Raw genomic sequence first — 23151 nt, 5'->3', positions numbered from 1 at the left:
AATGTAAGTTTATAACACAAAGATCTCGGTTCCTTTAGATATTTGCGCATATCGAATTGTAATTTCCTGAATTATGGCCCTTGATTGTAGGAAAAATCACTTTCTTCTTGGCTTGTTCTGTATCCATCTCTTGAAAATGTGGGCGTATTCTGCCTGGCAGCCGCTGGTTATTATACAATGCTATTATTAAACATGACTGTTGAAGAACAAATACAACAAAATAGTGGTAGCCTGTGTCGACCAACACAAATAACAGGTCGGTAAAGTTCGCATTTTTCCGGAAAAATGATAATCGATTATTATCGATAATCGCAGACAAATTCTTACCGATAATCGATATTGAAATTTCATATCGATTCCCAGCCTTAATAGAGATCTACTTCTTCTAGGCCTACAGTACTCAGTACTCTACATAAATTGGAATATATATATCATAATATGCAATATAATGCCAATTAAGCCTAACCAATTAAATATGAAAGAAAACTTCTTTCACCAAATATGTGCTCTTACAAAATAAAATTTTTATACGCCCACATTTTCATGTGGACGTATTATGCCGTCGCCCCTATCCGTCCGGACGTCCATCCGTCCGTCCACAATTGTTTGTGGACACTCTACAGGTCACAATTCTTATCCGATTTTGACGAAACTTGAAATATAGGTTTATCCCCAAAATATCTCGGTTGCTTTCGATATTGGCTCATATCGGACCGTAACTTCCTGAATTATGGCCACTGATTGTACAAAAAATCACGTTTTTAGCTTGTGGACCCTATAGAGGCCACAATTTTTATCCGATTTTGTTGAAACTTGAAATGTAAGTTTATAACCCAAAGATCGCGGTTCCGTTCGATATTCGCGCATATCGGACCGTAACTTCCTGAATTATGGCCCCTGATTGTACAAAAAATCGCTTTCTTTTTAGCTTGTTCTCTATCCATCTCTCGAAAATGTGGGCGTATCCTGCCTGGCAGCCGCTGGTTGATGATATATATTGCTGTTCTTATAATATATTAGATCTATGTTATTATGGTTCAGTATTTATTATATATTTAGAGCACTAGGCCTAGCACTCGACGATGACTCATATCGACATCGTACTCGTAGCAGACGACGCGACATAGACTGAGCTCTTTTTCTTCAGGAATGCTGAATTTTTTACATCCCTGAATAGTCCCTAAAATTAATATACACGGCATAGGACCGACTCTGGGTACCATATCCACCACTCAGATGTTTACATTTTCTTCTGTTCAACAGCGAAACGTCTTCTTTAGCCGCCATGTTTAGTGACATTACAGAGAAACCCCAAGATGCAGTGCGCGACCTACTTTTTATGCAAATGAAGCAGTCGCCACTCTGTGTATTTTTACTCTGTGGTATATAGTTTCATTACATATATAGGTTCGATAATGAGCATTTTCTGCTCAGGGTAAGCAGAACGATAAGCAATTTGATTGGTCGAGACTTTGGAACACAATAACTCGCCTTCTAATTGAGCTAGAATGTTCAAACTTGGTGTATAGGCCGTGGTCTGAAATTTCTAGCTAGCTTGCTTCTGTTTCTCCGTTCCGACCATTTTCGGGTGGAAAAAAAACTACATCATCTAATTCTTCTAGTATTACTTTGTAGTGTCACACAACTTTTCTTTTATCAATTCTTTGTTTGATAGAAAACGTAAATTAAATATGGGCTTACTTGTCAATGTGCAATGGTATTTGAATTTCGCGGTGACTCTGTTTAAACAGATCACGTGACATAATTGGCCAATCAAACATACACGACGAAAAGTTCAACAGGTCTTGTGGTGAAAGGTCACCTGCTCTTTGTTTACGTTTTGATATTAACGGTACATGGCGGAAGGATAGTTAAAGTAAAACTGCATAGCTCGAGTACATTTCTGCCGTGCAAAGGAAAAAGGCAGTATCTACACTATGATTATGTTGCAGATACTGCCTTTCTCCTTTGTAGGGCAGATTTTGTTAAAACACTGAGCTAAAACCGTTCACTGCGACAAGCTGGGAAAAATTTAAGGTATGTGCTAACCAGTGGATCAAATTAGATGGAAATGTGCCGGAGACAAATGCCGATTTGCTGGACAAAGCTGAATCAGAACTCCAGTCAGGAATTATGTGCAGACAAAACTCTCACTGGACTGGGGTATGTTAGAGGCTACTAGGCCTACTTATCACATTCCACGTTACCAAACTGTGTATGAAACATTATCACGATTCCTAAATTGTTGAAGAAAGTGATGTTTAGAAACAAGCAGCAAAAAAAAAAAAAAAAAAAGAGAAAAAGAATAAAATAATAGGTCTGGTTAATTTGTTTAAGGGGATCGGATCATATCTTAACATTTTCCCCATTTTCTTGCAAATGCAAGCTGATAAAGATATTCTCCCAAATGCATGACAACCCAGACCAAGGACTACTCCGCCCAAGACCACTCAGACCAATAGAGAAGTCCACTCGGTCAAAGACAGAAGACCACTATGGTTAAGACTGTCATCGTTATTGAGGTGAAATACAATGTGCAGTACTCATACCCAACAAGTTGTTATGGAGAGAGAGAAATGGGTTTAATGCCACTCGACACAAACTAGGTCATTTTGGGACTAACATATGGTTTAATTTTTTTATTTCAATAATTCGCTTGCGCGTAGGAGTCTTTAACAGTGGGAGGAAAGGGGAGGACCCAGAGAAAACCCACGAGGTTGGACAGGCGACCCTACTCCTTGTCACGTACAACCGGGGATTCGAAACCACGCCTGTTGACTCAATGACAGACTTTATGATACAGTGCGCACATGCTAACAATTCGGCCATCCAACCCCAATGTTATGGAGAAAATTAGAACCGAAATAGATGAGTTGGTACAAGTGCACTTACTTTTTTTGAAAAAAATATGTATGAAGAATTATTTCTGCCTTTGCATCACCAGTCAAAAAGGGGGCATATTCTGGCGCATTCCTCCCAGGTTGCCTGACTGTAGCTGTGGAAATTTAAACCCCTCTTGTTAAACTCTATTGAACAAATGACAGGGTTAGGGTGACTAGAGATCAAGCACCAAACAAAATTTTCAATGTGAATGTAAATCAAGCTGCATTACACTTTTACAGATAGATCAGTAATAGATGTACTTTGTTACAAGTGAAAACTTTCTTGTATGGTTTTGTGTATATTGTTCGAATATAAAAGTGACAGCCAAACATATGCTTACAGTGACATTGATTTTAATAGTGATGATGATATTGATGAAATTATGTGAGTAGGCCTACACCTGTATACATGTATTTTTGTAAGCAATTTTTTAATATTACATATTTTAAATATGTTTTACTTGAATGTACTGTACATGTCAATAAATTTTCATATTATATTTTGTCACTTTATGCTTACTATATGTTTTTATTTTACTTTTTTATTCTAATTCATTTCCGACGGTTTCCCCTTGTCAGTGGTGCAGGCGGAGGGCTGACAAGGCACAAGGACAGCAGTCTAGTCGAGGTCCTGTGTATACATTGGTGTGCACGTAAAAAGATCCCTTGGCAGTTGTAATTTGATATAAACGTAGGCCATAGTGCTGTGCCCAGGCAAAATTTGCTTTATAGCACACTGTATGGCGTATATGCCCATCTTCATTAGACCATTTCATTTCTAATTCATTTTACTAGAACCATTTTACTTAGGTAATTACTGTTTGTTTTTCTCTTATATGTACTTTTATTTACTGGTTGGTATATATCTTTCAATTTTGTACAGTGTATATGGGCACAAGACCTGATCTCTGTGTAAATACATGTATTCTGTGAATATAAGAACCTGAACAGCACATTAGAAACCGTTCTCCATTATTAATTCACTTTAAAAAATGATGATGTTATTATACTATTCAAAAAAAGTAGGGGATATTTGATTTTTAAGTGTTATTAAAGTCACCTAATGAAACTGACGAAGAAACAAATGACAAAATGAAATGAAGTTCACATTCATCGATTTATTCCAAATGATCGTTAGACTAAGTAAGGCACAGACTGACCATTATAAGGGTAAAATGATACCCGGGGTCAAACAGCAAAGTTACCACAGCATCACAACCAAGTCAGTAACGGGTAAATCCTCCTCTGTTTGCCAAACAAGCATTGATCCGACGTGGCATACTCCTAATGAGACGTCTAAGGTCATTTTGGTCCAGATTGTCCCATTCCTGTTGCAACGCAGCAGCAAGTTCTTGGACATTGGCAGGACGTTGTTGACGTTGACGTAACCTCTGTCCAAGCATGTCCCAGACATGCTCGATGGGGGAGAGGTCGGGACTCAGTGCTGGCCAAGGTAATGTGGTGATGTTCTGTTGTTGGAGGTAACCTGTAACGATCCTGGCCCTGTGACATCTTGCGTTGTCATCCTGGAAGATGACACGCGAGTCCATGACGTCGTGCGAACGGCACAACATGGACTGCCAAGATGTTGTCCCGGTAGTACTGGCCTGTAACACGCCCTGCAACAACATGTAAAGCCGTTCTTCCAGCAACAGTGATGCCTCCCCACACCATAACAGAACCACCCCCAAATCGATCATGTCTGATGACGTTAACGTCTTGGAAGCGCTCGTTTCGACGACGCCACACCCTCCTACGTCTGTCCAAAAAATCAACAGTGAACCTTGACTCATCTGAAAACATCACATTGCTCCAGCGTCGATTATCCCAGTGTTGACGATCCCTACACCAACGACGTCTTGCCTGAATGTGATGATCTCTCAAACAAAGGATCACGCGAGGATGTCGGGCGCGAAGGTGACCCCTATGCAGTCGATTCCGAATCGTCTGGCCACTCACTCTCACACCAGTGTCTGTTTGAAGACGAGCGCTGATCTGATTTGCTGTGATGACACGATTTCTCAAGGCCAAGGTACGGATAAATCGATCCTGGGCTTGAGTTGTCGCCCTTGGTCGACCTGAGCGTGGTCTGTCCTGTACAGATTGTGTATCACGGTATCTGGACCATAGCCTGCTTATGACAGACTGAGAAACATTCATCGTCCGCGCCACAACCGCCTGTGTTGTGCCGATCTGTAGCATGCCAGGGCACGTAACCTTTCATTTGGGTAAGCCGACGCATATCAAAATTTGTTTTCTGGTCACTAAAACAATTAAACTGATGTTTCCACCCTGGAATTCAATGCCACAATGACTGTAACATTCAAAGTCAGAGTCGTGCAAATCTTGGGTTGGACCCCCATGATGATCCCAAGCATATTGGTGCGTTTGGGCGTCACATGTAACTTGAAATGTTTCTTCTGTTAGGTTCTATAGTGACTTTTTTCGTAGTCATTTGCATATTTTAGTATTATGCCCCCAAAATCAAATATCCCCTACTTTTTTTGAATAGTATATTATATACATTTTTCATTAATACTAGTGGTGTATGGTATTGTTGTGTACGAGGAAATTTATATCATTGCATTTGTTTATTTTTTTTAATTTCTTTCTTTAAATAAATGTAATCTTATACTCTCTTATAGGGGGTTGGGTAGCTGAAAGGGTAGCATATCATAAGGTCTGTCATTGAGTCCACTGGCGTCGTTTAGATTCCACGGTTGTACTTGACAAGGAGAAGGGTGGCCTGTCCAACCTCATGGGTTTTCTCTGGGTCCTCCGATTTCCTCCCACTGCTAAAGACCACTACACGCAAGCGAATTATTGGAATAAAATTGAACCAAAATTACCTAGTTTGTGTCAAGTGGAAGTTAAACCCCATTTCTCTCTCTCTATACTCTTATAATAAGTCTATTGTTTTCTCGTTTTAAAAAAATAGTAAAATTGATGAAGGTGAATTATTATTAATTGTATCGATCAGATCACATGGTATTATTATTTTTGTTTTTTCTTAGCATTATATATAATTATAAGACGGAACCAGTATTTCAAGCATGCCAAAATCGTTTTCATCTGTATTAAGTATATATTTCTTTTGGATATTGTTTCACTGAAATAGGGGGGGGGTTGGATGGCTGAATGGTTAGCGTGCGCGCACTGTATCATAAAGTCTGTCATTGAGTCGACTGGCGTGGTTTCGAATCCCCGGTTGTACGTGACAAGGAGTAGGGTCGCCTGTCCAACCTCGTGGGTTTTCTCTGGGTCCTCCGGTTTCCTGCCACTGCTAAAGACCTCTACACGCAAGCAAATTATTGAAATAAAAATTTTTAAAAAAAACATGTTAGTCCCGAAATGACCTAGTTTGTGTCGAGTGGACGTTAAACCCCATTTCTCTCTCTCTCTCACTGAAATAGTTTTGAAGAAATACTTGTTTCCAGAAAATAAAAGATTCATTCAATCATTGGTGCTATTTCCTAATTATTGGCCATATTTATGCCACAGATCAGGGGTAAATCGTCTTTACCGTGTCAATGCAACATTTAACAGGTGATATTATCCAGTAATCCCGGCATATTTGCAGAGAAATTCTCTCAGACAAATGTAAACAATCCAACGTGTTCCGTCTCATAAAAGGTATTCACTGGTCTATTTATGGCTATTGACCCTTGACCTATGACGATCTTTGCTTTTATGGTTTCTGATTGGCTTAGAATTTGATTTTTTCACCCGATTATGGCTACACTTGACAAATATAGTTCGAGACGTAATTCAAGTGCAAGACTTATTGTGCATTGCATCGGAACAGAAAAGTATGCGACAGTGACGGCCTACTGGTTAAATTATGTAACAAAGCGTCAGTTTGTCACCCGGAATTTGCTGGGACGAGATGAAACGATTTTTGGGGCTAAATCACAGCCTAGTAGTTGTTTTTTATGTCAATGCCTTGATGGAGTTCGAAGATGAGCATTTTCTGCTTAGGGTAAGCAGAGTTAAGCAATATGATTGGTTGATGCCTTGGGACACGATAACTTTAGTTCTAATTAAGTGAGAGTGACGACACTTGGTGTATAGCTTTATTACATCAATACCTTGACTAAGTTCGATAATGAACATTTTCTGCTGAGGGTAAGCAGAACGATAAGCACTTTGATTGGTCGAGAATTTGGAACAAAATAACTCTCCTTCTAATTGAGGTAGAATGTTCAAACTTGGTGTAGGCATTCATTAGGTGAATCCCTTGATGGATTTCGATGATGAACATTGTCTGCTTACGGTAGGCAGAGATAAGCAATCTGATTGGTTGATGCTTTAGGGGCACGATAACTTTGGTTATAATGAAGTGACTAAGTTTGATTGTGCCATTTTCTGCCTGGGCTAAGGAGCGATAAGCAATTTGATTGGTTAAGACTTTGGAACATAAAAACTCTCCTTTGAATTGAGGTAGAATGTTTAAACATGATGTAGATGTTCATTAGGTGAATGTCTTGACTGATTTCAATGATTAACATTTCAAGCTAAAGCTAAGCAGAGCTAATCAATTTCATTGGTCGATGCTTTGGGACAAGATAATCTTGATTGTATCTGATGTGTAGTTTGATTGCTCGATACTTTTGAAAAAAATAAATGTGTTATTAATTGTCATCTATTTATTTTGGGATTTCGGCGGGGGACATCAGCCTCACTGTTGGCTTGTTTGCCCTTGGTGTTGGTGGCTTTCTCTTTCGTTGAAAACAGCTCAACTAAAAAAATTATCAATACATAAACTTTACTGTATACATGTATTTAACATAATAACGTAAAGATTATAATTTTTAATTACAAGATGTTCATCAACAAGAAAAAGAATCCCACGAAATGAAACATAACGCTCTAATCCTTAGTTCGCCTCACACCTGTATTTATTATTATTTTTGTAAATATGACACTCACCTGCTCCTGCGTGTGTAATAATGCTGGTATTGGATCAGGATATTCAATTGTTGGACCGTTTCCACCCACAAAATGTTTGCTACACATATATGTACAGCGTTTAATTTTTGTAATGTTGAATGCTTCTTCTGGTCTTCCACAGGCCTTTATCCATCGTTTACATTTTTCCTCCTGTGTTATTGGTTTGGGAAAGGGAATAAAAAAGACGCCGTTCATGTCGTCACGCTGTCTGTATCGTGTATCACTATTGCAGATTCCATAGCAGCAGTGCTTTATGCCTTCCGATTTAGATTTTACCGTTATTTTTTCCATTTTGCTTCAAAAATTCGCCTTCTCCACGTGCTCCCCAATACAATGGCAATGACAACGGTACTATCATACTTTGACCTTCCTGCAATTTCCAGGAAGGGGTTCTATTTTTAGCTCAACCGAACAGCGCTATTTTTTATACGCCCACATTTTCATGTGGACGTATTATGCCGTCGCCCCTGTCCATCCACAATTTGTTTGTGGACACTCTACAGGTCACAATTCTTATCCGATTTTAACAAAACTTGAAATATAGGTGTATCTCCAAAAGATCTCGGCTGCTTTCGATATTGGCATGTATCAGATCGAAACTTCATGGATTATGGCCCCTGTTTGTTCAAAAAATCCCGTTTTTGGCTTGTGGACCCTATAGAGGTCACAATTTTTTATCTGATTTTGTTGAATCTTGAAATGTAAGTCTATAACCCAAAGATCTCGGTTCCTTTCGATATTCACGCATATCAGACCGTAACTTACTGAATTATGGCCCCTGATTGTACGAAAAATCGCGTTTTTAGCTTGTGGACCCTATAGAGGTCATAATTTTTATCCGATTTAAAAAAACGTATTATTATATCACCGTTACCCCCTAAGGACGGCTAAGTTCGAATTTCATGAAAATCGGCCCAAAATTGACAGACAAAATGGCCGCCGTTCATTCTCAAATAGCGTAAAAATATGGTATATCAAGGTTGTGGACCCTATAGAGGTCACAATTTTTATCCGATTTTGTTGAAACTTGAAATGTAAGTTTATAACCCAAAGATTTCTGTTCCTTTCAATATTTGCGCATATCGAATTGTAATTTCCTCAATTATGGCCCTTGATTGTAGGAAAAATCACTTTCTTTTAAGCTTGTTCTCTATCCATCTCTCGAAAAAGTGGGCGTATTCTGCCTGGCAGCCGCTGGTTTATGTTCATAAGACAAACAATCAAAACAAATTCTAACTAGAACTGCGACGCAGTAATGACAGGTTTCACCGGTGCCCCGTTACCCTTGAACATATGTCACTTCCGGTACCGATGAAACTATTAAACAGGTTTCCATGTAAGCATTTCACACATCAAATAAAATGTACGCAGAATCAACCAAATCCGGCAATATCAATTCATTGTATACATTTGTTACATGTAAGTGATCCTGACAAAATTACATTACTTCCGGTGATGATGAAAATTCTAAATTAGTTTCATGAAATCTTAAATGGCATAAGGCATCACAGTGTGAAAATTTTTATGTAAATCGAATAATAATTGCCACTTTTATAGAACAAAAACCTTGAAAAGTGACCTGTAGAAAATCGTCTATTTCTCTGCAACCGTACAAGTTAGAAACCATTTTTTTGGTATCTGTATGATCGTGTGGGTTTAATCTATTTGTTGATTGGAATCAAATATCATAATTTTAAAAACAATACAAATCACTCATTTGAATAAAATATCTGTTTTGAAGGCTAAAAATACAGTTTTTGTTAAAATGACGTTACTTCCGGTGACAGAAAAAGTGTTAAATTACTTGTATAAAATCGTAAATGGCATTAGGTATCACACACTGGAAATTTTATGAAAATCGAATAATAATTGACACTTTTATGGACCAAAAACCTTGAAAAGTTACCTGTTAAAAATCGTCTATTTCTCCGCAACTGAACAAGTTAGAAACCATTTTGTGATATCTATATGATCATATGGGTTCATTCTATTAGTTGATTGGAATCAAATATCAAAATTTTAAACAAATAACAAATACGACTCATTTGAATAAATTACTGGTTTGAAGGCTATAAATACATTTTTGGCCCAAATTACGTCATTTCCAGTGACATTGAAAATGTTAAATTGGTTTGACCTAGTTAAAATTGACATTACGCATCAAATGGTGTCACTTATATGAAAATTGAATAATAATTGACACTTTTACAGGCAAACTAGCGTAAAAAGGGACTCGTGCAGAATTGCCCATTTCTCGGCAACTGCTCATATTACAAACTAATTTTCACATACATTCTCTTCGTATGGATTATTGCTACTAGTTTTTGAAAGTTGCGAAAAAATATATTGAAATATGAAAAGCAGGAATGGGTTGTAAATAGCTCATTTTTTCATCTTTTTTCACCTTTAAATCGAAATTACCCCGAAAACAAAATCGAAATTAAAAAAAGTGAGTCCAATGTTTTCTGCGCCTTTACAGGGCACACACTTTCAGTCATACCAGATTTGAAAAAAATAATATTTGCTTTCAAAAAGTGGTACCGAACTCTCAAAATTGTAGTTTTTGCTAAATTTACGTCACTTCCATTGCCGAAAGGCAATTTTACCGGTAACAAAAAAAAATGACATTTTGGACCACGGAGCATATGAACTTTGTTTTATACAAATCGAACAATAAATAATTAATCCAGGACTGAAAAACTGAATTAGCCAATGGGGGCCAAGGAAAAATACTGTGGCAAAAAATGTTGCCAAAAAATGTTGCCATTTTTGGTCAAATCAGATGACTCTTTAACCCTAAGTAAAATACTACCTAAAAATATTAATAAAAAAGTTTTTTGTAAAAATTTAAATTTTCGAAATTTGGCGCCTAATATCTCCTAAGATTCGTCGAAAATAAAAAATCCAAAGAACTGTAGCTATGTGCCTTGTCTCTGGCTATGTCAAAATGTATCAAATATTACAATCCGACAATTATTGATAACATTACGGCAAAATATCGAAAAACGACAACTTCGGTGATTTTGGACATTTCGCATTGTCACAGAACGTTGGAAATAGCTTTAAAATTTAAGTCAAACCCACTTTCAAAGTAAAACCGAAGACATCGAATCGATCCGAGAAGTAGTTTCCGAGATATGCTCAAATGGAAAAATAATAATAATAATAATAATTAGAACTGCGATGCAGTAATGACGGGTTTCACCGGTGCCACGTTACCCTAAACATATTTCACTTCCGGTACCAATGAAACCATTGGTTTCCACCTAATCATTGCACACATCAAATAAAATGGATGCCGAATCAACCAAATCCAGCAATATCAATTCATTTTATACATTTGTTACATGTAAGTGTACAGTACTTCCGGTGATAATGAAAATGTTCAATTAGTTTTATGAAATCAGAAATGTCATAAGGCATCACATGGTGAAAATTTTATGTAAATCGAATAATAATTGCCACTTTTATAGACCAAAAACCTTAAAACCGTCTATTTCTCTGCAACCGTACAAGTTAGAAACCATTTTCTGGTATCTGTATGATCGTATGGGTTCATTCTATTTGTTGATTGGAATCAAATATCATAATTTTAAAAACATAACAACTCAGACTCATTTGAATAAAATATCTGTTTTGAAGGCTAAAAATACAGTTTTTGCCAAAATGACGTTACTTCCGGTGATAATGAAAATCTTAAATTACTTGTATGAAATCGTAAATGGCATTAGGTATCACATAGTGAAAATTGCATGAAAATCGAATAATAATTGACACTTTTATGGACAAAAAACCTTGAAAAGTGACCTGTTGAAAATTGCCTATTTCTCCGCAACTGAACAAGTTAGAAACCATTTTGTGATATCTATATGATCGTATGGGTTCATTCTATTAGTTGATTAGAATCAAATATCAAAATTTTAAACAAACAACAAATACGACTCATTTCAATAAATTATTTGTTTCTAAGGCTATAAATACAGTTTTTGCCCAAATTTCGTCATTTCTTGTGACATGGAAAATGTTAAATTGAGTTGAACTAGTCACAATTGACATTACGCATCAAATGGTGTCACTTAAATAAAATCCAATAATAATTGACTCTTTTACAGACACAATAGCGTAAAGAGTGACTCATGCAAAATTGACCATTTCTCGGCAACTGCTCATATTACAAACTAATTTTGAGATAGATTCTCTTCGTATGGTATGGATTAATGCTACAAGTTTATGAAAGTTGCGAAGTAATATTTTAAAATATGAAAAGCCTGAATGGGTTGTAAATAGCTCATTTTTTCATCTTTTTTCACCTTTAAATCGAAATGACCCGAAAACGAAATCGAAATTATAAAAACTGAGCCCGACGTTTTCTGCGCCTTTACAGGGTACACACTTTCAGTCATACCAGATTTGAAAAAAATAATATTTGCTTTCAAAAAGTGGTACCGAACTGTCAAAATTGTAGTTTTTGCTAAATTTACGTCACTTCCGTTGCCGAAAGGTAACTTTACCGGTAACAAAAAAAATGACATTTTGGATCACGAAGCATATGAACTTTGTTTTATACAAATCGAGCAATAAATGATTAATCCAGGACTGCAAAATGACATTTTGGATCACGAAGCATATGAACTTTGTTTTATACAAATCGAGCAATAAATGATTAATCCAGGACTGAAAAACAGAATTAGCCAATGGCGGCCAAGGAAAATTACGATGACAAAAAATGGTGCCATTTTTGGTCAAATCAGATGACTCTTTAACCCTGGGTAAAATACCACATTAAAATATTCATAAATAAAGTTTTTTGTAAAAATGTAAATTTTCAAAATTTGGCGCCTAATATCTCCGACGATTTGTGGAAAATCAAAAATCTAAAGAACCGTGGCTATGTGCCTTGTCTTTGGATATGTCAAAATGTATCCAATGTTAAAATCCGACAATTATTGTTAATATTGCAGCAATATTTAAAAAATCGACAAATTCGACGATTTCGGACATTTCGCATTGTCGCAGAACGTTCGAAATAGCTTTAATCTGTAAGTCACACACACTTTTCCAGTAAATCGGAAGACATCGAATCAATCCGACAAGTAGTTTCTGAGATACAATCAAATTGGAAAAAAAAAAATAATAATAATAATAACTAGATCTGCATAGCAGATATCAAAGCTTTCATATAAACTGCAAAAGGGATTATTAGAATCTATGAATCAACAACCACTTTGACGGAAGATATTCTCTCGGCTAAAAAATCTTTTTTCTCTCAGCTACGAGAGATACGTAGAATTAAACCGGCCCAGAGCCGACCGTGTTGATAAGAAGCCGCTTATTTGACATTGACACATAACCGAAGGTGAATAGGCCTACCCGTCCAGTTAATACATCGGTCCACTAAAGAGAGGCACATACTAGTCGCCTCCTACTTCCCCAAGACATTTAGTCCAAACCTTGACTCTCATACATATAAACCATTTGGTACTACATGTACATGTATTTCGTACTTATATCATATTAAACCCCTCAGCCGCCATGTTGAATCACACAGTATTTAACGTTCTATATCCTAACATCTTTATGAAATCAACGACAAATCTAAACTTGGGCACTACAACCTTTTTTATTTTTACATCATTCAGTTTTTTTTAAATAAGTAATTCTATCACAAATTATAGTGAAGATACCGATCAGTTTTTCTTTGTGTTAATGCGTTCTACATTTTCAAAGCAATGATTCTTATAATGTGCGAGCCGCCATGACGCCGGCGGATATTCTAACTTCGATAGGCGAGAAACTTCAGGTAGCAGTTGGGTTTCATCAAATCATATAATTATGCAGTGCGGCTTCACCTTTATTTCAATGGGAATTGGTTTATTATATGTGCAGTGCAGTTTTAGGTCAGTTTATGTGTAAATTAAGGGAGCTATACATAGGCCAGTAACCTTTTTGTAGTCATTTGACTACTGAAATCAAACAAATTTTACAATGTAGGTAGTGAAAACAAAATGTTATGTTAAGCATTGTTCGAGGGTGGGGTGGGTGCATAACATTCCAAGGGTTATTTTTCGTGCACGCCAATGTACACACAGGATTTCGATTTTTCGTCCTACCCAAAAAACTGCACGCAAAGTTAGTTGTCGGGCCTTCGGTCAAGAACCACGGACAAAGGGAGAGAACGGGGACCCCTGTTTTTCATACCATCCAAGCGACTAGGCACTAATCCTTGTACCATGGACGAGGGGACGGGCGTTTTTCATCCCATCAAAACGACTAGACACAGATCCTTGCTAGGCCTTCCATACTTCACCACTGCCCACGGGGAACCACTTTGACCTCAGGTTTTTGTACCATCCGAACGACTAGACACAAATGAGCCACGCTGGCCTCGTTTTGTCGTAACATACAAACGACTAGACAATGTTTCATAATTTAGTCATGTTCGCGTGGGTGGGTTGGCAGCAGAATTCATATGTATATGATAGTGACACGAGTAGGAGGGGGGGGGGGCGGGGTGTACACAAATCACACAAATCAGAGCTTTGTAATACACGCATATACTTGATATACTAAATACACAAATGGCTGAATTTCGAGACATTTCTGGCACTCTTTTAACACATAATGAGAACACTGCATTAATTTCTATATATCAATAAAATATGCCTCAGACCCATTGTATCATATATGATACACTAAATTTCGACATTGATTTTCAGAAAAAATATTGTTTATTTTTAAATTTGAATTAGACTACTAACAAAATATATTTTCTGGCAACAAATAGCATATAAATAAAAATAGATTTACTTTCTGATTATTTTTTTTTAAATGAAATCATTCCAGTGCTTTTATTGACATTTCAGTTGGTCCCATGCACTTGAGGCCAGGGTCCTTGAAGTTGTACAGCTGCACCCGGTGACCGATATTTATTTAACGGGGAATAAGTGATAATTCATATTATAGCAGTAAATAATTAAAATATTTCATAGGGATTATTATAATATGTAAGCTTATATCATGTCTGGGTATTACATGGTTAAAACCAATATTAAATTCCGAAAATCGTTTTTTGCTAAAACTCTTTTTTTTTAATGGTATCAAAATGGGGGTAAAGCACAGAGTCCAGGGTGGTAATGGGCGTATTGTGTCCAAATTTCATGGTTTTCGGACAATCGGTGCCACGGCGAAATTCCACTTTTTTCTCCTCATGGAAGCCGTAAATTGACTTAGAAAAAAAACGACGAAAGGCAGGTGACAAGACTTGAACGAATGCAGGTATCACCTTGAAATTTTCAGAGTACCTAGGTACCAACGTGAAAAGTTGCTCGCCGGAATTTAGTACTCATGGTACCGTTGGTTCCTGTGTAGCGCATGCGCGAATTCAAAACCAGCTAAACTCGAAAACATCAAAGGAGAAATTCGAATTTTTGAAATATTCAAATACCAAACACTCGACCATGATCCAGGCTATCCTGAAATGTAATAATTTCGGTAATAGGAGACACATTCTCTAAGTCACGACCAATTGTGTATGTTTTCAAGCCCATTAATGTGGATTTTTCACTATTTTTCATTTTCAATTCAAAATGGCGTCCATCAGTTGACCTAAATCAAAATTCTACTGCCTACATTTTATGGTCTTTCCTTCAAGGATTTGGAAAATATAATCCCCTTGTCTGTAAGTAAAATATCAAAAAAGCCTTAGCGATATTTCACATTTCAAGATGGTGGCACTTCCGGTTTGGGCTACAAACTCCATTTTTTGTGTACGAATCAGTAGTGTCGTAACTAGTAAAGAAATACAATTTCAAGGCAATCGGACCTATATTTCGTTGATTTTTTTTAAAACTTTGATCCTTAATTTCATCAAGGGGAGATAATACAGAAAATTTCTAATGACATTTTTCATGTTGTATCGGTAAGATCTACTTATATACTGAATTTCATGAAAATCGTGCAACTATTAAAGAAGTTGTCAAGTTGATTTTAAATTCCGGTTCGAAATCACAGCGACGAATTTTTGAAATTCGAAAATCCGAAATAGCAGATTTGAAGTAAATGATTCAAGGTACTCAAAGAATTTTTTTTTAGTAAAATAGGTCAAAAAGTCACAAAGTTACAGCAATGTAGGTCAAATGCATTCGTTCGTAAAATTCGGTGATTTCGGATGTGTAAAACGTTTTGAAAACATACCTATTCCAAAGCCACCACCCATTCTTGGGGGGGTAGGTCAAAGTTTCAGAAAGATCCCACGGTTAGATTCTGAGATATAAGATATGCAGGAAAAACACACAAAAAAAAAATAATAATAATAATAATCTTAACAGAAACAATAAGCTTTCATATGTAATACATATGAAAGCTTAATAATAATAAGAATAATTTTAACAAAAACAATAGTGTTTCACACAATCTACGCAGTGTGAAACCCTAATGATTTCTGATAATTACTTAATGGGTTATTACTTCAAATCAGATTTTCCTGACAAAAGAAAAAATATGCGACAACCCCTGTTGACTGCCCGGATGACTGCTGTGGGCGTATTTTTCGTTCCCTGGCAACCTATCTTTAGACCAGTTGAAAATATTAATATTCAGCATTTTAAGATAAAATAGTGGTAGGTGAAATTACTGAAAAAGATATAGCAAATTATGGAAATTTTAATGCTGTGTGAAACTGATGGCGGACAACAGGCCTCGAAATGTTGAAAAAAGCTACCTGTCGCTTCAGTGACTAATCTGTCACTTTCAATTATCCAATACCAATCACGTAACATATTATCCATAGGTACACAATCACTCTCAGATTGTTTAGTTCCTTACGTATATATATATATATAATTGAAATTCAAGATGGCAAAAAAAAACTACATTTTTATGCTAACGTTTTCACCGCAATAGCGGCTTTTCAGGCATTTATTAAACAATAATTCACTTAACAATAGTCTATGACATCACAATGTCATAGTTACATTATTATACAGGCAAGGGTAGTTATTTCTTAGCCTACAGACTACAAATATTCTATCCCACCACGGTCCTTATTTTATTTAATTTAATTATTCTCTTATTTAGAATTAAGTTTCGTGTGGTACTTGTCAATAAAATAGCTTTCTTTTTCCTCCAAGAGGTCGTTGTTTTTGTTATTAAGTCTAGGATCATCCTGTATTTTGGTTGAAGTTATGTCCTGTCGATGGAGGTTCATTCTCAACCTAAGCATCATTTGGGTCTTTCCTATGTACCGGTTTTATTCTCTACACACGCTTCACCGATTGCTCTATTTTTTTCCCAACAGTATACCAAATTATTGAAGATTGCATAGCCTGCATCTTTATGACCAACCTAGAAGAATAATTTTTAGAAAAAAGCACAGAAAAACCTCTAGTATGGTATAGATACATCGACGATATTTTTTTCCTGTGGCCCTCTAATGAACAGAGTCTATTAGACTTCATAGAGGAATTCAACAACATCCTACCGTCCATCAAACTAACCTTACAGCCTCAAAGAAATCAACTTTTTAGATGTTACCCTTTACAAAGATGCCAACAACCAACTTCAAACCAAGGTTTACTCCAAACATACGGATAGCTTCATGTACCTACATTACCAAAGCTTCCATCCAATTCATCAGAAACGAAACCTACCTTTTAGTCAAGCTGTACGAATTTGCCGAATTTCTAGTAATATCTCTAATCGAGAAGTATCCCTTAAAAACTGTCGGACACAGTTTCTTAAGAGAGGATATCCCTTAATTTTGATTAACCAATCCTTTGACAAAGCGCGCTCTATTAATAACTAACTTTATCCCCCTCATCAATTTCAAAAAAACGATTAGTAAGCAATTTAAAATACTTGAAAACAGTATCGAAACCCGACTGATCTCAAATAATCCGCTTAAAATTTGTTACAGACTTAACAAAAATTTCAAAGATTTATTAGTACGATCCAACATTTCTATCTTAACAGCCCAACCTAGGGGCTGTTATAAATGCGGCAATAATTGTTCCGTTTGCCGACACCTCAATGTAACTTCTTTTATTCAATCTCATGTTAATCAAAAGAAATATTATATTAAAAGCCACCTATATAATTTATGCTATTTCCAGCAATTTTTGCGGGATTCAATATATTGGCCAAACTTCCGATACCTGGAAACGCAGATTTTACAACCACTTGAGTGACATACGGAATTTTAAAGATACGTCTGTAAGCATTCATTTTAACATAGATAAACATACTTTAAGTATTAAAATTCTTGCAAAAACATCACGCAATTTAAACAAACGATTACGTCATAAGGAAAGTTTCATAACGTTGCTAGCGATAACGAGTTCTGGGGGACTCAAAGAAAAAGCTTAATCATTTTTTCAAAAACTGCTTGCTAAATTCCAAGATGGATGCCGCTGCCAAGTGCACCATCTGCCTAACTACCTTTAACAGAAGACATAACTTCTGTAAACACAGAATGAAATTTCACAAACTAGACAGTAAAGCAGAAAAAGAAGAATATAAACAAATGAAAAAACTAAAGAAGAAAAAAGAAGCTGATAAACCAAAAAAGAAAATTCAAAAGAAGAAGAATATCGCCGAATTTGAATTGCCGCCCAGATGCATGCCTACTCCACCTACTATATGGGTCCCTCCATTTGAGGCCCGCCGGAGAACTACAGTCAACAGAGAAATTGAAGTCCCCGAGAAATCTAAAACTTCAATAGAAAAGAACGAGTTTGATCTCTTAAAATATGATCTCGAAGTAATAGCCTGTATAGATGAATGCAGACAAACCAAGACCAGTTTGATGAAGCATGGAATAAACTAATGCAAGAATACAACATATAAACCACTATTTTCGCAAATCCTAGTACAAGGATTTCAAAAAATCAACTTTTTATTTATTTTTTACTTTTTATTTTTTAAAAATCCCAGTATAGGGGTTTTCCAATTCACACCATTTGAAAAACCATCATTTTTTCTAATCCCAGTCTATGGATTACTTTTTATAGAAATTGAGACTAAGGCGCATGCGCCAAATACTGTATATATAGCCTGGATTATTTTGTTATATCATTTATGTACTCAACTCTTGCTGATGAAGGGCGGACAGCCCGAAACATGTTCCAGACCTAGATTATAATTTTTTAAACCATCTACACAGTGTTGTGAAGTTTGTTGCCGGGGATCCTCTATTTTTGATATTTTTCACGGATCGGTTCCTGCTTATCCCCGGATGTATCACTGGGATCCAGACTTGCCTGCACTGTATTAGGGAATCTTCCGCCCTGCCTTTTTCGAGTGTGGGGGTTTTATCGTCCTTTACTTGGATTTTCTTGTGAATATCTTACACATATATGTAAATCACCAAAAAAGTTATCGCAGCATAATGTCCAGTGTAATTATAACTAATACTGTGCAATAAACAGTTTAGATTAGATTTTCACAGGTCGCCATGTTCGTTGTTTTATTATTGTTCACGAAAACATCAAGGGATATAACTATTGCGAGGACCATTGTTTATTTCATATAGTTAATAAATATGTTTAATCAGAGACAATGTAAATAAAAAATTCAATAGCCTAATTAGGTATTGTTCTAGTTTGTGATCAGTACACATTGAAAACAGATTGAAGAGGGGGTCTCCCCGATGTACAGACGGTGTTCTCCCAATTCTATGATTTTGATCATCATGCAATTGGCTTATTCCCTATTCCAATCAAAAGGTTTATCGGGTGGACTGTTGTAGGTTAATGTCTGTCTGCACGTGCGCGTGACCATTTATATAACAGAGACCGGTAAGGACTTTTTACTGTTTATTCTTTCTTTTTTACGTCCCCAATGAGAGTCTTGTATTACCTGTACGTCTAAATAGCAACGCGCACTTGTGTGGCTATTTAGATGCACCGTGTGTCAAGCAAAATAATGATTTGTTCACAACTCGGATAATATTTTAAAGGTACATGTAATTACCAAGTTGTTTTGAACAGATATCGGCAACTCAAGTATCGGCAAAATGGCCGTGTATCGTACGATACCGATTTCTCCCGATAGGCCACTTATCAACCAGTTACCGATGTTCAAACAGATTATCGGACCATCACTAGTTTTGTGGCAGTAATCAGGGGTTTTCGAAGTGTATTCTGATGGTTGTAAGTGAATTCTGGTGATTGTAAATGAATTCCGGTGATTAGTCGGGCCCATTCTCTAGTCTAATCCAAATACACATGAATTCCGCCAATTATCAAACATGTACCAAACTTATGTTTTAAATTGAATAGAAAGGCTTTTGACTTGGCCTTTGAAAAGTGTGTAAATATAGATTCTAAAGTATCCGTAATAAATTGAATATCAAAACACGCTTCTCACCTGTGCATGGCACTATATTTACCTTGTGTGGAGGACAGGTAACACCCCCCGGGAATTCCTTTGTCACATTCTCTCTATATTTACACTAAAAATTATACATAGACTTTATTTATAGAAATTGTCTTCAATTTTTTAGGTGATTAAATACACCAGACAACAAGCAGTGTGTGTTTGAGCCACAAAAATATTTACCATGTGTGCCGTATGGCACTCCGTGGTTACGGTAAAATTAGGTCACATGACTCGGGGGGGGGGGGGGGCTAATTTATTGTCCCCCGCCTTTCGAAGAAAGCAGGGGACTATTAAAATGTGTTCGTCCGTCTCTGTCCGTCCGTCTGTCTGTCCGTCACACTTTTTGGGACACAATAACTCTCCTTCTAATTGACCTACAATGTTCAAACTTGGTGTAGGTGTTTATTAGGTCAATGCCTTGATGGAGTTCGAAGATGAGCATTTTCTGCTTCGGGTAAGCAGAGATAAACAATTTGATTGGTTGATGCTTTGGGATGCGATAACTTTAGTTCTAATTAAGTGAGAGTGACGAAACTTGGTTTATAGTTTCATTACATCAATACCTTGACTAAGTTCGATAATGAGCATTTTCTGCTCAGGGTAAGCAGAAAGCAGAGTGATAAGCAATTTGATTGGCCGAGACTTTGGAACACAATAACTCTCAATCTAATTGAGCTAAAATGTTTAAACTTGGTGTAGGTGTTTATGAGGTCAATCCCTTGATAGAGTGCGAAGATGAGCATTTTCCTCTTATGGTAAGTACATGTAGAGATAAGCAATTTGATTGGTTGATGCTTTTGGGACACGATGACTTAAGTTCTGGGAGTTATGAAACTTGGTGTATAGTTTCATTACATCAATACCTTGACTAAGTTCGATGATGAGAATTTCTGCTTAGGCTAAGGAGCAATAAGCATTTTGATTGGTCAAGACTTTGGAACATAACAACTCTGCTTCTAATTGAGGTAGAATGTTTAAACTTGATGTAGATGATTGTCTTGACTAAGTTCAATGATTAACAAATCGAGCTAAAGCTAAGCAGAGATAAGCAATTTCCTTGGTCGATGCTTTGGGACAAGATAACTTTGATTCTATCTATAGAGAGTGATGAGACTTAGTGTATAGTTGATAATCAGTTTGATTGCTCGATACTTTTGAAAAAAAATAGATGTGCTATTAATTAATATGTGTCATCTATTTATTTGGGGATTTCGGCGGGGCACATCAGCCTCACTGTTGGCTTGTTTAGATATTTATGTGTAGATACTTCATCAGGGTATAGTAGGACGTTAAACCCCATTTCATTTCATCAGGGTATAAACTAGTGTCAAACGGATGAAAACATGCATAGATTGTGTGAAATTTATAGTTATAAAATTGGCTGTAATTTGACTTTACAACTTTCTGAGTAACTGTACTGTACGACAACGCTAAGTGTAGATATTGCAAATGGTGGTTTTTCGCGGTATTTCCGTGGTTATTCTTGCATTTGGAAAAGGGTAATTAAATATATGTGAAGTGCTAACGTGAGTATTGTGGTTTTAAGTCAATTTACTGAACATCAAGTAAAATTTACTTGATACCGGTCAGACTTAAGAATCGCCTGTCGGCAACAAGTAGACAGACGAACATTTTGAGCCATGTCACAACCTATGCTTGTATTTTTCAGGACAATATAACTATACCATTTGATAACCAGACAACAGTGTCACTTGGAGAATGTGGCAATGAAACCAGCACATCACTTAACTTGGATTTAAATCTTAACGGGACGACATTGAGTCTAAATTTCGCGGAAGACGCTAATAAAAGTGTTTTGTTAACTCCAGTATTCAGAGCAGACAGACTTTTTGATAATGATAACAGTGAGTTGTTTCATTATTATTAATGCTTATAAAGATATGATGAATTAAAAACTTACCAGCATTTGGCATCCTTTGCAAACAAAATAAACCGGAGATGGAGTCCCTCAGATGGGACAAAAAGCCAAGGTTCTGATTACACATTGGAATACATAAAAGAACCCACCCCTTGACAATTGGAATTCGAAATAAGAGTAGGCAGTAGCGCCACTGCCCTTGCAAAATTTCCCGCATATCACACTGTTGGACATAAGCAAGTCTTATTTTGCCTAGTCAGTGCAGAAAAGTAGGATGTTAAACTCCATTTCATATAACTACAATTAAAATTTTTTTTTTTTTTAATGAAATATTAGATGATCAATTTTGAGTACATTTTAGCATTGATTAGACCATGAAAAATTAGATATTGTCTAAAAAATGTTGTTTAAGAGTTCGTCTTTATACAAAACCCGACTAAGAATCAAGAATGTAAGCTTAAATGTGTGTCCAATAGCCGTAGATTGACTAGATAATTGCCCTTAGTGATGGTCCGATATGGCTACTATCGGTTTACCATCTATCTATACTAATATTTGTGACTGTCGTTTATATTTCTGTTTGTCTGTCTGTCTGTCTGTTTGTTCAGGGTTGGCGGCTACACTAGGTCTGCCCCGAGTCTGAAATTTGGGGTATAGGGGTAGCTCGGACCGGGGAGTAACATAGGCCAGGTGGCGTTAGTCTACCACTTCCGATTTCGGGGTTATGACCCCCGAGCGAAGCCGGGCATTCTAATAGTATCAGATATTGACAGTGAAATATATCGGCCGATACAGATACAATTACCGATAGTGGTGGATATAAAACTATTGCACATTAAAATGTCTCGAATGTCATGATAATCGATGTAGTCATAATTTTTATCCGATTTAAAAAAACGTATTATTATATAACCGTTACACCCTAAGGACGGCTGAGTTCGAATTTTGTGAAAATGGGCCCAAAATTGACAGACAAAATGGCCGCCGTTCATTCTCAAATAACGTAAAAATATGGTATATCAAGGTTGTGGACCCTATAGAGGTCACAATTTTTATACGCCCACA

General features: G+C 36.5%; 1 protein-coding gene across 1 annotated transcript in view; it reads left to right on the top strand.

Annotated features, from left to right (window-relative positions):
• The window catches only part of LOC130010740 (uncharacterized), a 171969-nt gene that overhangs the window by 78455 nt on the left and 70363 nt on the right, over positions 1–23151 (top strand). Inside the window, exon 4 of the mRNA XM_056098733.1 lies at positions 21877–22072. Coding sequence (XP_055954708.1) covers positions 21877–22072 — 196 coding nt within the window. The remainder of the gene's footprint in view (positions 1–21876; positions 22073–23151) is intronic.

This window comes from Patella vulgata, chromosome 1 (genome assembly GCF_932274485.2).
Source record: "Patella vulgata chromosome 1, xgPatVulg1.2, whole genome shotgun sequence".
Lineage (NCBI taxonomy): Eukaryota > Metazoa > Mollusca > Gastropoda > Patellidae > Patella > Patella vulgata.
Note: the sequence above shows the minus strand (reverse complement) of the source record. Positions and strands in the feature narration are given on the sequence as shown.